Genomic DNA, 16,363 nt, shown 5'->3' on the forward strand with positions numbered 1-16,363 from the left:
TCAAGCGATTAATTGACCAAAAACTTACCATCACCACTGGTTCCCCTTCCAAATCAGACACCATGCACAAAACCAAATCATCATTTTGTGAACAAATTACAATGCAATAATACAATCCACTTTTTTAATCAGTTAACAAACCAAGATCAATCTTGTTGAATATTGTAAAATATAATTTGGTTTATATACATTTTCCAATGATGGCTGTATAATGTGAAGTATTCTGACTACATATCAAATACAGTAGTGCCTTGTTTATCGAAGCCTATCAGGAATGGAAGTTTGTTTTGGAAAAGTATTGAAATTCTGAAACCTTTTTCAGAATATGAAATCTGCACGCAATGCTATGTACAGTTCAATTTAGTCAAGTTTAAATGTTTTCAGCTACATGTGTCATGTAGAATTTATTTCCTCATTTCACCAGACAGTTTGAATGTCTGAGGTTTAGATAAATGAGATTCTACTGTAAAAGAAAACATGTGCACTTTGTTCACAAAAAGGTAGCTTGATGATGAGAAGCACGCTGCTGAAAAAGCATTCTGACATGGCAAGCATTCAGCTGGCAGTTGCAAAGTGACCACATTACCAATCAGAAGAGAAAAGAAAAGAAGCAAGACCGTTTCCTGGTGTCAGGACCTCAAAGAGCGCGTTTTGACTCATACATCATGCCACAGAAATAAATAATTAGCTCAACTCCCTGAGGTGTAACTGTAGTCTTCATTGCATTTGGCATTTCAATTCAAATGAGTGACCTGTTTTAGAGCAATGAATTGTTTTTATTTATTTATTTTTTTAGACTGCCAAAAGATACATAGGGTTATTACACAATTAACATTTTATTAGAGTGCTTCCCTTCCTCTAATTATTAGTAATCAAAACCAAATTAAATTTAGATTCAGAGGTAGAGTGATACCTTATGCTATTTAATGAAATACAATTTGAGAGGCATGCTATATATATTACTCTACGCTATTATATCTATTATAATCTGATTGTGTAGCACAATATGTTACATCACTAAGAGAGATCTACACACAAATTAAATCCCAACAGTGGAGAAATGGACATGGAAATGAACAGTAAGCCTCCCCTTTTCAAATGTGTAATATATAAGAAACAAAATATCAGGTCCCAATCCCAAAATGATTTGATGAAGGATTAGACTAGATCTAATTCTTCAAACTTGTGTACAATGGTTTCACGCATTTCCTCGAATTCAACTTCAGCAGTCTTCAAAGAACATAAATGGGGTTTCTTTTGTAGTATTTTGAAGAAAAGAAGCTTTTCTCTAACAACAATATCACCTGGTGGGGACCATTAAAACAAGCCCCCAATCACACACACTTTCTTTCACAAATGTACCCAGCTGGTTACATCCTAATCCAGAGAAGTAAATCCATTTAATCCCCTTGACAAAGTGATCCCAATGCCATTGTGCTAGTAACACTACACCAGAATGCACTCAGCTCTCTATCAGATGATCTGCATCTGGTAGACGGACTTGTGCTGTTGATCATGGTCGAATAGCAACACATGCTATACAGCCCATGGAAAATAACTACAACATTACATCTCAAGCCGATGCCTCGCTGGATCAAACATCTGGTGTGTGTGTCAACAAAAAATCCACAAGTCAGTGATTGTGAATAAATCTATGAATCAATTTTCTTCTCCATTTACTTCCTACAGACATGAACACCTCGACATAACCTTGACCCTCACATAGCCTCTGACTACAAGCTTAAACGTGTGACAACTGATTAACGCCAAAGTGACAGGCGGTAGAATGCCAAGCTAGCAGCCTCAATTCACCATTACAGGCCGCGCTGCAGCACACTACCATCAGCCAGAGCAACACAACGCCATTATGGCATCCACGTCTGTCCTGCAACGTGTCTGTAACCACGGGCTGTTTGCTGAAATAGACGTGGCAAGTGGGGGGAGGGTTGTGGGTGACGTTTGATTTCACGTAATGAAGCATGTGTCACATTCACTAGACACAACATTCAGCAATAAAGGCCTTTGATACGACTCATTCTTCTCTTCCATTTGACAATTTTAGAACATTTTGTCAGTTTGAGTTGAGCCACTGTCATCTACTCTTACTGTCAGCAGCACTGCAGTGGTTTAAGGCTGTTGGAAAGCTTTTGTCTCTCTCTATTATCATTTTGTTTCAACTGGATTTATAAATTTGGGACCTTAGAGGTACTAATTTTAACTGTGAAATATGACCCAGAAAATCTCCAAAAAATAAATGCAAATCTTTCATTCTTATTCTTTTTTAATTCTTACTTATTCTTACTCAGAGTATGTGCATTCATAGCAGCCTATTATTTAAATAATTGCTTTCAGTTCAAAATGACTTCTGCAGCATGTTCTAAGTGAGCTTAATTGTGTGTGTAATGTAGCAGCCCTTAAACAAATTGCCCCACTTTCTCCTACAGAGTTGTGTACTTTAATCTACGTTTATTGCAAAATTTTCAAACTAAAAGTCTAAATAATTTGCAACTTGACTCTTAAAATGAAGTCTGACACAACTGAATGTGTGCATGTTCTGCAAACACTATGCCCAATCTCATGCAGGGATTACCACACTGCTGCATTTTTTTTCCTCATTATGCTTATTTGGTAGCCCGGTCGGCTCGGAGGTGTGAGGTTCAGATAAACAAGGGTCTACTGTATAATTACCAGTGTTATGGAAATGGAAAAAATAGTTTAAATATGTTAAATAATGGTAAATATTCTAATTTACAAAACAACTGACACTAAGCAATGAAAGCAGTTCATTTCCTTTTTAAATAGCCTCAAACTGAAATAGTTTATCATGCTGCCATTACTTTGACAAACTAGGTCAGCTACAACCAAGTTTCATTGTAGAAAGGCTGGAACCCAAATTCTCATCGCTACAGGTCCAAGTGAATATTTGAACATCCCTTTAAAGCTGCTCTAGGGAACTTCTCACGTTGGCGGCTCCAAATGGCAGCAGGAGTGCTCATGTTCACCAACCAGGCCAGTCCAGATACCAAGAGAAGAGACAAGCACATGATCCAACACTGGTGAGCAGCTTTCTGCAGACGGAGCACTCGCTCACTCACTGCTGTTTAGGACAACTTTTTGGCGCATGACCCCTTAAAATGAAGCGATGGCTATTCACGACCCCCAGGCAGCATATTCAAAGTGGTGAACAGTTAAACCACGGAATAATTTTCCCTTTTCAGGTTGTTTCATTTGATTATCAGAGGAGGCCTAGAGGCTGAAAACTATTCAGTGTTACATGAGACAAAAAAGCAGAACTAAGAGAAAAATTAGAAAAATTACACAATTGCATGTTTTTTTTCCCATCCCATAAATTATCTCGCGACCCCCAGTTTGAATTCTATGTGCCACTAGCTGTATGTATGGAATCTGAGTAGTGTTATGATTGCGGCAAGAGAAGATTTACTGAGGAAAACCACTAGCATGATAACAGACTAACAATAAACATCACACTTTTATAATTTATTTTATAATTACTTCTCTATTTCTGCTCTGATTCTGGCACCATAAACTAAATACTGCAATTTTTTTTAGCAGCCTGGTTTGCTTGTTGTGGAATTGCTCTGGAAAGGAATTGCTCCTGGTTTTAGTCTTGTTGTGCCTCTGTATTTGTTGTCAACTTCTGTAAGCCTATTGTAGATTTCAGTCACAGTAGGGTGACTCCCACAATATACTTAGCGAACAAACTCATCTAAGCTCCTACTGTCCCATCTTATTGATACATTCAGGTAGGAGGTTTGGCTTGGATGGTCCTGAGATGGCCACCACTTCAATTTAAAATGAGTAATACTGATTGAAAGCAAAACATCACACAATAAATGTCCAGTTAAACACAAAACAGCATAACAGACAGAATTAAGACAATAAATACATATTGGGTGCTGGTCTGTAAGTTGAATGGAGTCAGTGTAGAAATGAGAAAGACCTCCATGCTTGATTGGTTGCCTGTGCTTCACAACAGCTGTGAAAGCACCTTCTGCTTAACTTACTGCTAGAACTGGCCCTATAGTATTTCAATACAAAGTTATGCTATAACAAATTTTATTAATTTGGTCTATATCTCATCTGAAAGTGGCTTGCAGTTGTTACTTACTCGACTGAACAGTCAACTACAGTAGCTGTCCTGCCTTGTTCAGGAACATAAGAAATATCTGGTTTGTAGGTAATTCTATAGACTAATGTACATGGCTACAAAAAGTGATCTACTGACCCAACTACTGAGATTTGAATTGCACTGAACTACCACTAAATTACTGCAATTTAATTACACATACAGTAGATAACAACTCCGTAATATTTTATGAATTTGGACCTTCTAGCAATAATAATTAAAAAAAGCTGAAATAAAAATGCAATGTCCATTTGTCAAAAGCACTCACATACAACTAATCTGCTGCAATATCTCTCAGAGCTTATCTATACAATTTGGTCTGAATTCACATGAAATAAGAGTTATTGTTAAATTTCCCCTATTGGTGTGGTGTTATTTATCATGAGATACTAATGTCATCGCCATATTTGCAATAACAAAGAAGAACAGAAGGCTCTTTTCTGTGAGGCACTGAATTCAGCGCCAGCCCATTACACAGTTGCACATTTGAAAAATAGTAGGAGGAGGGCTGCTCTAAAATCCCCCGTCATGGAGGCGCTTTAAGGGAGAATATAAAAGCCTTGCAGCAAAGGTCAATGCTACCAATGGATCGATTTGTTGTTAAATTACAATTTGGACCAAATCAAGAGTAATGAGTATAAGTGTGGTCTCATCTCTTAGTACCACAGCCTAAACCTAATGCATCTATCTAACAGAGGAGTGTTAGTGGCATTACACAGCTCGCCATCTCCCTCATTATCCTCCTCAAGCAACAGCGAGAGTGGAGAGAGAGGAAACGGGCGGAGTGACCAGCCACTCTGATGGAAATCGATAGCTCCCACAGCCGCAGCTATAGTGCAGAATTTCTACTCTCACCAGCTGAGTCCGTTACCGGTGCCACATTTATACTTTCAGAACAATACGGTTTTCATATCACCTTTCGTCAGTCTAAGTGTGATCGCTTTATTGACATTTATCCTCAACAAAACACATAATGATGGGATTCCTCAAAGTAGAATCGTGTCAGATAACTCAAGCACAGTTCCAGACACTTGCAGAATAAAAGCCAGCGTACACAGAATTTGTTCTGGCGGCTCACTGACCCATCAACCTATTAAACCACAATCAATTAGTTTCCTTCCTTCTGGCAGTTACTTGTATGTGGCAATAGTTTGCCTTTGTTTGAATACTGATTACACACATGTTTTAAAGGACAGCTAATCAATAAAACTGTAATGAAAACTGTTATCAAACCATCAAGCCATTTTTTTCTTTCTTATAGGAATGGGACTTCAGCATGAGCCACTCATACAGCCATTTATTACTGTATCTCTCTCTAGCACTGTTAGTGATTTAATTCATTTTATTATGCAGCTAGTCTGTGCTCCTCAGTACAGATGGTGTGTGGACAATGGTCTGATCCAGACATTTCCAAGGATACATGAGTTATCTGGTTCAGGCCAAACAGAGAGGATTGTGGGAGCAGATGTGCTGGAGACCTCACCATTCTTTTACATCTTGTGGGCTGGAATGATCCAACAGGATAATCACAGAGTAGCTTATAGTTCTAATAACCTTAATCCGAGGATTGACAATATCTGGGATAGTATTACAGATGTGGAGTAAATCTTTTTCGGCATGCAATAGCTGTTAAACACTTGAATATTAGGCCTAGCAAAGGAATTAAGGAATCAATGCAAACTGCAAGTTATAAGTTTGGGCTTATCTTATTTGTAACATATTGTAATGATACTCTGAGCCTCGCGTTGAAGCGCTACTACGGGGCGATGTTCACCGAGCACCTTTTCTAGCTAAACGTGCTCAGCAGCTGCTTGAGGAAATTAGTTGTGCCTCCCACTGTTGCTATGTGACAAATCCCTACTTGAAGAGCGGCTCTTTTTCTGAAGTTAAAATGTTTTAATGAAGCACACTGGGCACTAAATACAGCTCAGCTCTACGCGCTGTTAATAGTACATCCTTTCCATTATAAACGGCAAAAAGAAGACAGATCGGTAAAAAGAGCTCCCCAGTGAACATGCAGCCAATGACTCACAGAAATGAGCATTTGCTGCATTATTGTTTTAATCACCATATTATTGAGTTTACAATGTATAGTAAAGGTAGGGATATTAATACTGTAAGAGGGAGCATTCTCCTACTCGTGGATAAGTGATAGGTGGTTAAGCCCTCCAAATGTGACATATAACCTACAATATACTTCAAGTCAAGTTTATTCGTATAGCCGTTAATCGCTGTTACAGTGTCAAAGGGCTTCACAACAATGCCCACATTATGAAAACAATAAATGAAAGCATACGTTTCTTCCCTCTATCATTAGTATAACAGTGTTCAGATTATGGCAGTGCACTTTCGACAAGTCTTTCAGACTACTCTCATGAAGGATGACATCCAACCAGTAGCATCAAAGACAACTAATGTTCTGAAAGTGAAAATAGAATCTACAGCTTGGAATCTGAGAGGCATATTTTAAAATATGCCTCTATACACATTATTCAGTGTCTGTTTAGGAGAGATCAAACTGATCAGATCGCATAGCAAACATCCAGAAATTATGCAAAGTGAGATATTCTTCAGCACAAAACAAAGCTCTGAATAAGTACGTCATCTATGATAAAAAAAATAAAGATATAAAGACATAAGAGTTTGAGGGCCAGCGTTTGAGCTAAATGCCTGGGAAAATATGGTTGAAGCCAGAGTTCTGCCAGATGTGCGCCCATATTATCCTGTGTATATGATGTGTTTGAGGTAAGAGACAGCATTCAATCAATGAAGTATAAATGTTATGGCTCTACTGTAGATTCTATTATGTGTGGCAGATCAGTGTGCCTCAATGAAGAACATATTTTTACCTTCAAAAGCAATATAGCCCTGTTTAATGTGTGTGTGTGTGTGTGGCATGGATATTTGGGAGTGTTTATTTGCGCTCTGGGACGAATCCCTTTTAGGAGGAGTTTGGTGTCAAAGAATTTCACAAACACCCTTTGACAGTCAGGAGCGGTTGTATTTAAACAAGGCAAAAATCCTCCGGGAAAATCCCTCTAATCTTTTGATCCCAATATCTGTCTTTGGACTCAGAGACAGCAGTATACTATTAATCTGCTTTTGTCTGAGTGAAGCTACGGGAGGCTTCTAGACAGAATGACACTTTCAGAGATCCACTGAGGTCACGTGGTATATGCTCGTACAATGACAGACAGGCTCAAAAGGGCACCACTCAAATTAAGAATTCATCTTCCTATGTCCCAAAGCAGTCCAATTAGTATTTGTGAACATGAAGAACTCTGTTCTACACTAAAAACCAGGAAATCAAAACTCTAATCTGTCATTGAGATGCACTGTAGGCCTATAAATCAGCTACAAATTATAGTGCTGTGAGTTCTCAAACAGAAAATACCCCAGAAAAAAAAAAAAAACATTATGGAAAATTATAATGGAAATCAGCATGGCATCTCATCATATATTCAAATCCAGGTACATCTTCATCAGTACCCAATCAGTCAAACAGTAAATCAGAGCTAAAGTGGAAATGGGAAAAAAACGACTGTCGCTGAATTCACAGAAGTATCAGGGAGGCCCAGGTCAGAAAACCTGAAACTCTTCACACTCCTCGGGAGAAAGTTCAATACTTTGAATTGACAAAAGCCTAACATTCCATTATACTGAATAGGATCCTCAGGTTTCAGTATGACAGTTCTTGGAAATAGGTTCTGAGAAAAATGTCACTCAGCATGGGCTTAGTTTAATTTAGACATATGGTCGCTCACAATTTCAGAAGAGATTTAATTTTATCACCTTTTTGTACATTAGGCTTTTCTAGGTAACTAAAATGAAGGGAACACAAAGTGCGGCTTGGGCCACCTCCGATTGCCAAAACAGCCTTAAAAGCACTAGGAGTCTACAAGTTTCTGGAACTTTACTGGAGGATTTGTGTTTTAGATATGGTGGAAAATGTTGCTCCAGAATCTGCCATTACTTTTCCATTGGGATGGGATTTAGTGACTGAGACAGCCAAGGCATATACATGTAGTTTACATCATTTTCAGTTCCATCAAAACATTAACTACCACCCATGGACTGCGGCGTTGCCATCCTGGAAGAAACTACTTCCATCAGGATAGAAATGCTTCACAAAAGGATGAAGGTGATCATTCAGAATGGCTTCATATTTGTTGGTGTTTACTTTGGTCACCAAGCGGTCGAGTCGACCCACACCGTGTCAGGATAATGTATCCCACCATGACAGAACCAGCCAAATTCCTTTCCCTCAATCTATGAAGTGTTTCCATTATTTTGGCAGTTCTTGCATGTTGCACATAAAAAAAATGTGGTATGAAGCTTGTGAATCTCTCTCCCGCTGGGATGTAGATAACTTGTGTATAGCCACAAAGCAAAAGCTTTTGAAAGCCCTGCAGAGAAGTGCAACAGTGTTCTGTGAGGACAGTATTTTCACAGAGAAGCTTCATTTACTGATTTTTCTCACTTTGTAGTAACTTTTTCAAGATGTACTGTATCAAAGCTTAAAATTGTATACAGTATATTTACTTGGGTAACATAACCAGAACCACTGTTCTACATGATCCACCATGTCTCATTATTTAACTTTTATTTAACCAGATAATCCCTCTGAGATTAAAAATCTCTTTTCCAAGAGAGACCTAGTCAAGGGAACAGAATTGTCACAAACCTAAAAGTTATTAACAACATACAACAAAGTAGGCTACTTCAGTAGCTCTCAATCCTGGTCCTCAGGACCTACTACTGTACTGCTGGTTTTCTATCCAACCAGGTAATTAACTGCATTCACCTGGTGTCCCAGGTCTAAATGTGTCCTTGATTAGATGGCTAGAATGAAAACGAACAGGGTTCTCGGTCCCAAGGACCAGGATTGAGAATCACTGTTTAATGAGCAAAAATACAATTATCATCACATAATAGGTAAGTGTAATTGCAAAATTCACTATGAGCACTCAAAAGGCAGCAGCCCAAATATCAGTTCAACAAGGGCACTGACATCCACTTATGATTTTATTTGATTTTCTTTTATTTCCGTGTCATGCACACAAAGTGCCTAACCCTCATGGGTTTACAAGTTACTTATTGAGTCCAATTTTAAATAACAGTGGAATACTGGCATTCATGTAACCCAACCCAGTGTTGCGACTCTGAAAAATAGTTCAATCAATGCATTTACAGTATTGCTGTGGGATGAGATTCAGCAAAAGTCACACCACTGGTATATTTATACTCCAGTGATAAACTGGAAACTGGAAACTAAAAATACCAAAAAAAGAGCACACAGATGTACAGTGGAAAAAGCATCAACAAGCACCATGACCATGGCCAAAAGCTCATACAACATACAGAGTACCCATCTACTGTATATGTACAATGTACTTCCTGCATACACTGCACTACCTTCCTTTCTGCTTACAAAAGTGTGTGCAGAATGCAAACATTTTAACATACTAAATTCTATATATACACTGATGCAAAAGCAAACACAAAAATGTGTTATGTTCTTGGTGTGTTCAGTGAATGATTAAGTTCACAAAGAAAGTTACACAGAATTGTGAGTCGTTTTTATTACTCTGCTACCAAGCTAGAAAGGCCTTGATGAATACTTATTCAAATGTGAAAGTGTCACATAATTGCACTTAATGTAGGCTATGCTCCTTTTTATTCATAACAACTTTTGAAACTATTGTAGTAAAAATTGTACTAATCAACAGGTAATAGCATTGGAACATGACCCATGACTGTTTGATACCCTGTCACCATGCATTAGCAGCTCAATGAAGAGGCTCAAGTTATGTGAATGTCTGCACTACGAGTGATGTTTATATTTAAGGGATTCCTAAATAAATCACGCTGCCTTTAAGCTATGCTCTCAGCTACAGTCATGAAGCTAAGGTGCAATACAATTATAGTTATGTATCCAGACAATGTGAATTGAACATGGAAATACATCCTATAAATTAAATACTGCACCAAAAGACAGATAAAATACAGTGTGATGTTATTTGATGTCTGCCCTACTTTTACCTAGGTTGATTTATGTTTAGCTAATGTACAATGAAATGCACAACATGATTCCATTTTATCATGATAAAACATGGAGTTGTGCACTGCATCTATGTTATTTCTCTAATGAGTAATGAGAGGCCAGATTCTGAGAACTTATTGGGCATAGAACAGTGCATTTAAATAATTGTTTTAACCGAACAAAGGGATTTGTGTGTGTGCGTGTATGTGTGTGTGTATGTGTGTGTGAGGTCGTGCAATGTGCAGGCTTGTGGTTGGACAGGGGAGGGTTGACAGGTCTGGTGGCAAATCCTGTAATCCTTTCATCTGATCAAAGTAATACAACAGCTTTTAAATTATTTAATGGAAAGGTAAATTTTGAATTTCAAAGTACTTTGCAATTGTGTCAGTGGATGTCTCTTTTGCATTAAGCAAACATACAGAGGATCAGTGAGGAATCTCTGAGGACAGATTTTTGATTATTACACCAGCATAGCATGATTTGTCAAACCGTGTTTCTACAGTTTCTACAATTAAATTAGGTTTCTACTGTACAGTGGCTCTGTTGAATACTTGATTCTGATTGGCTGGGATGCGACCATGAATTTTGCAAAACTCTTGGTTAAAACACATAGCTTTAATCAGTTTATTATATTATTATTATTATATTTATTATTTATTATTTATTATAAATGAATCTGCTGATCAAAATTTCCAGGCACATTGGTTTTTATGCTTATAATACCATATTATCTGTTAAAAAAAAAAAAAAAAAAAAAAAAAATCTCTGTACTTGCTAGAATAGTGAATTGGCTATCAAAGCTACAATTTGGTGGTTACTTTCATCCAAAGTGATTTAAGGTGTCATGAGTTCATACATTTTTAGCGTGGATGACTCCAGTGGGAATTTAACTGTGTTAGTGCCACGCTGACCTATACAGGGCTACCAGTCTTTCTCCATGGCAGGTAGCATTACCAAGTTATCTATTCCTATTATTTTACAGTCTGATGACGAATACAATATAGCTGAAATCATGGCGAACAAAAGCACAAAATAGATGTTTACAGACCAATGTGCACTAACAATCTAAAAATACATGGTTTAGCTCGGAGCAATAGTGAAAGATGTCCAGGAATCTCATTGGGTAACTCAGAGCAGCTGCTCTTTTTTGCCATTAAGGGTGGGAAGGGAAGGGAAACCAGGTTGGGGGCTTTCCTCTTCAGTTATAGGCACAGAAGCAGAAGGATGTGACTCACCGAGGCTCTAAAATGCTCTGGTACCACTGTGTCTGCTATCTCTATGCAGCATACATACTTTAATATTAATTTGTTAAAAAAAAAAACTCAGTATGTTTAAGATAAATGTGTATAGACTGGGGAGAATTTGCAGTATGATTTAGAGTGGGGTCTCAGCGCCACACTGCTTTGTGGCTGTCTGGGCTGTAGATGGCTTTATTGAAGTATTGCCTGTTTGGCTACAATTGAATAGCCATTTTATCCACAAGATTACATGATAGACAGTTTGACTACTTGGTTTTAGGTGACCAGTAGTTTCTGTTCTGTGGTTTGAGGTGGTAGTAGACTTTCAGTATGAGTTTCAGATGCTGCTCTCTCTTTGAGTCTCTCTTCACCCACCATCTCATGACTTCCAAAATGAGTTGTCCATTCAGGAGTGTAAATCTTTTGTCACTGTCACTGCAATATAGTTAACACTGGGATGTTTGTGGTTTCAAGTCTAAGGGTTTCTTATGATTTAGGTTGGGGTTTTTAGAGACTAGGACACACTGGCTTTATTCTAGACTTCAAGACTGGTTCAATTTTGGTTTAGAAATGTACCTTTCACAATGATGTGGATGTGCAAAGCCCACTTAAACCCTCCCCTAATGTAGAGAGTTGATAGAACAGTTTTAAATACATCATATATAATAATGCATCAAAACAGAAGGGCTTACTTAGTTATTAAAAAAATAAATGCATCTGGCCTCTGATGTCATGGTATATTCTTCTACATGGTCCTCTAACAATAACTGCTCACCCTCACCCTGCTCTACAAGAGCAATATCTGCAATATAATTCATCTTAACCCCATAATAATATAATCAATTAAGACTGTTCAAGGCCACAAAACAATTAACATCAATAGCCACCCTGGTGTGAAAATTGTGATCTTTTCCTATGATTTCTTGGCTAATGAGAGGGACAGATAGATAAAGAGAGAGAAAGATGAAGATTGAGAAGACAGATACATTCATATTGCATGTCCGTGTATGTAGTGTAAGAAACTGATAAGATTTAAAAATGATAAGATTTAAAATGTTTCACATAAAATACAAAAGCACAAACTAGTTTTAAAAGCATTATCTAGTTCAAACTGCCCCTAAACCTAAGCCTGAACACTACAACAAGTAATCTAGTCAAATTAACTGGTTAGGTCAACAGCTTCCTAATCTAAATCATCAGTTTACCTTTGTAGTACCAAGGGGATTGATGTTTTTTTAATTAATCAAAACTGATGTCTGATTTAAGCTTCTTTTACTCACAGATTATTGTGCAATTATTTCCTAAATTATGCATTCATTTCTGTCTGTACCATTCCTTTTGAATTTGTGTTTTACCTTTTCTTTTCACATAGGCTATACTTGAGTGATTGACAGTATTTCAGTTGACCTTTAGAATTGCCTTTGTAGTAAGACTTTCAAGTAAAGTAAGGTAGCAAAACAATGTCACACTTTATAATTGAGTCTACACAACGATAAAATTGCTTAAAGCCCAGCATGTATGTTGAGTATGAAATGAACAATGACACTGCTAAATGTTTTAGTCAAAAACAATATTGTCAAATTCATCCTTTATGCATTTGTATAATACATAATTCAAAAATTCAATAATTCAAAGCATAATTCACAGCTGTCCATCACAACTGTCCTGAGATGGACCTTGCATATCATGAAAACAAGAATGAGGTAGCTGACCCAAAATAAATAAGCATGAATTGCAAAGTGCTACACTGTCCAAAACACCTGAAGTTCTTCTAAGGAGCTTGTGAGAATTTTCTTGTTTGGATTTCCAACTTCTATACAGGGACATGCAGTACCTTCTCTCCATCTTAGAGCAAACAATTCAGTTAGATTTTCATCTTAATACCCAAATTAAGACTGCTCTGAAGTTCTAGCTGAAATGAACATAACCATGCTCTGAAATTCTAATAAAGCCATAACTCTAATATTTTGCCAGAGGATAATCAATAGCCTAAATATAATCTGCCTTTATCAACTACTGATGCCAAATGCAAACTGGTTTCTCACTGTTAACAAACTGACAATTTTGCTACTCTCAATAAATGAGTGGTCAGTGTTGAAAGAAGTTAGCCACAGATGTTTGATCCAATTAGCCTTTAACACCAGAATCTTTCCTACATATTAAAATGTGTTTTAGAGTAATGCATCCAAGATCTAACCTTACAAGTTAGAACAATCAATACTGGCAATATTAAAATGAGTGTTGTTGATGATGTAGAGATATTGAACTTTAAATGAGTAAGGAAGAGCACAATAATACCCATGTTTCCTATATATTGATTATATTTGGACGGCCTGCCCGAGTATAGGCTATTAATCGCCACTTAAGTAAATTTTTGTTTTAGATTATTTATTTTGGGTGCTGTGATGCACTAAGCTGGCGTCCAAACCTGATGTTTCTCATCGATGTACAGTAGTTTAATTAATCAAAGATATAATGCTGTCAAACACTGAAAGCATATATAGTGAATGACAGCAACAATGATTCATTGCGTCAGTGCATGGTGTTGGTTAAACAGTCGAAGCTCACTCCAGTTTCGCTAGCACTGTCAAGACAAACTGAATACAGAGGCAAAGTTTGAAGCGCAGCTTACACAATATGTTAACGTCATTAATTGGTGGTATTTTACATTTGCGTCACAAAACGAATGACAATCAGATGACAGTATAATAGTCATCTTATGCTGCAGTAGCATGTTAGCCAATGCTAGCCTAATTAGCTCATAGTTAAAATAAAATACTTCAGTGCTTGAGCAGATACTGAGCTCGTTAAATGAAATGTCAATAAAAATCCAGCCAGAAATAGCCTATTTAGATATTTACTCACACAACTGGAAAAAAACACAGCATTAAGTCCATCAGTATTTGAATCAATTGAATAGAGAAATAAAGAACACACTCACACACCCCTCCCCCCACTCCCACCAAAGTAAACTGCCAACCTGTGGGAAACACTGCACTGAATACTGATATACTTTCAATATCAGCGATACTAAGGATAAGAATCAGCAGAGATCCTGATACTATTATCACACTACTGGTGTATCACGATAGCTCATAATGTGATGTATTGATTAACTAGTCTGTCATTCTTTCATTTGCTTGCAGTAAAGAGCTGAAATTGTATCTGTTAAGACTATAAAATGTCAAAATCAATTAGGCCTAAAGTTATGAGTGAAAAGTCACGGCTCATTTACGTTACTAGTTGAAATTCATGACCTGAAACTCTCAAGCACTCAGTCAAGGTCTAGTTTTTAAATTTAAAGAAAATCCTTGGATAGAATATAATGTTGTGTGCTTCCATTAAGCCTTGAAATGCAAATAGACAAGCCTATTTAACATCACTGTAATGAAGTGTCACAATAGTGCAATATTATTTTCTCCACTCCTACTATTGCATCAGTCTCTGAAAGCTCTATGTTTAAAATAGCACAGAATTATCATTGGCCACTGATACAGAAATGTCACCTAATTAATAAGGAGCTCCTCTACTGTCGCCCCTTTATATGCCTCTTTTGGATGCTTTTCACTATGTGAGGTCCATAATGTAGTCTATGTTTATTCCATTTGACTTGCAGATGATATTCCTGTTCTTGCATTGTATTTGAGGTAAGCCACTGGAGATGGCATTTCATAGGTCAACCGATCCCCAGAGACCTGTTTCATATGAAACGGAAGACACCTTTGGGGATGAAGAACACCTGTATGTTTTGCTAATGAGGCCTTGCAGAAGATTCACTCATTACAAACAACTGTATGTCATATCAATGGCATAAACCTTAAAACTAAGATATAGGCTTAGCCAAATAGAGGAAGGGAATGCATTATTTTAGGACTGATGGCGAATGTATCTACAATAGTATAGGCTACTTTGAATTTGCAAAAGTCAGTCAGTGTTGCTGCTGACTGAATAAAGCTTAAGGAGGACAGGCTGTACAGACGGTGTACTCCAAACTGAATCCAGATGTCTTACCTTCACTGCAGTCCTTTCCTTGGAACCCCGTCTGAGAGCAGTCACATGTCGGTTCGTTGTTAATTAAACTGCAGACTCCTCCATTTAAGCACATGTTGGCTGTACCACAGATGTCATTTATGACCCCTTGACTGTTGATCATCACAGACTCCGTTTTGTTGACCTTTATGTCCGTTATCCATCCAGTGAAAGGCGCCTGGTCCTTGACTGCAGCTGATGTAAGTCGTAACGCCACGGATCGTAATTCCGGTGGTATTCCACCAAGGAACAAATGGCTGAAGACAGTCATATCCCGTCTTTTTGACTTCACCTCAACCCATTTTACTTCATTGTCCACCATTAGGGTTGTGTTCTTAAAGTTTCTCCTTATTGTAACCGCGTGCCATTGGCTGTCATTTACTGCTGTGTCAGATAGAACAGTTGCGGGCTCGGCACAGAAGATCGAGAAACGAAGGCTGAGTTTACCATTCAGTATGAGAAGTTCTAAAAAGTCACAAAATCCCTCGTCATCAAAGTAAACTAGCAGCCCGTGAGAACTCTTTGTCTTCATGTTGAAACTCATTTCACTTTCACAACATGCATTCCACATTGGAAATCTAGCCCACTGTCCCTCAGCACCTGTAAATTCTAGACAAGTGCCCATCTCTACCAAACAACAAATGAGCAGCCCAACCCATATGATATGGGCACCATGCCGCACTTGTAAAACCATGGTGTGACCACAAAATCTGGGTAGGTGGAGGGATACTTAGGCTAGGGCTGAATATTTTTACAGGAACTTTTGCTCAAGCAAGAAGTGTGTTGGGTTGACTGTGATAGAGTAGGCTGATAGGCATATAATTGACTGCCCACGCGGATATATCGGTATGAACTGATGCATTGTAAAATAAAAGACTAAATAGGATAATATATTTGCATAGCAGT

At 37.7% G+C, this 16,363-nt stretch overlaps 1 protein-coding gene across 21 annotated transcripts in view; it reads right to left on the minus strand.

The window, feature by feature from the left end:
• The window catches only part of LOC139910623 (neurexin-1a), a 253,219-nt gene extending 237,068 nt beyond the window's left edge, over positions 1–16,151 (minus strand). For all 21 annotated transcript variants that reach the window (XM_071897985.2, XM_071897984.2, XM_071897981.2 and 18 more), the window contains exon 1: positions 15,440–16,151. In XM_071897985.2, coding sequence (XP_071754086.2) covers positions 15,440–16,151 — 712 coding nt within the window. The remainder of the gene's footprint in view (positions 1–15,439) is intronic.
• Between the last annotated feature and the right edge of the window lie 212 nt (positions 16,152–16,363).

Source organism: Centroberyx gerrardi, chromosome 15 (genome assembly GCF_048128805.1).
Source record: "Centroberyx gerrardi isolate f3 chromosome 15, fCenGer3.hap1.cur.20231027, whole genome shotgun sequence".
Taxonomy (NCBI): domain Eukaryota; kingdom Metazoa; phylum Chordata; class Actinopteri; order Beryciformes; family Berycidae; genus Centroberyx; species Centroberyx gerrardi.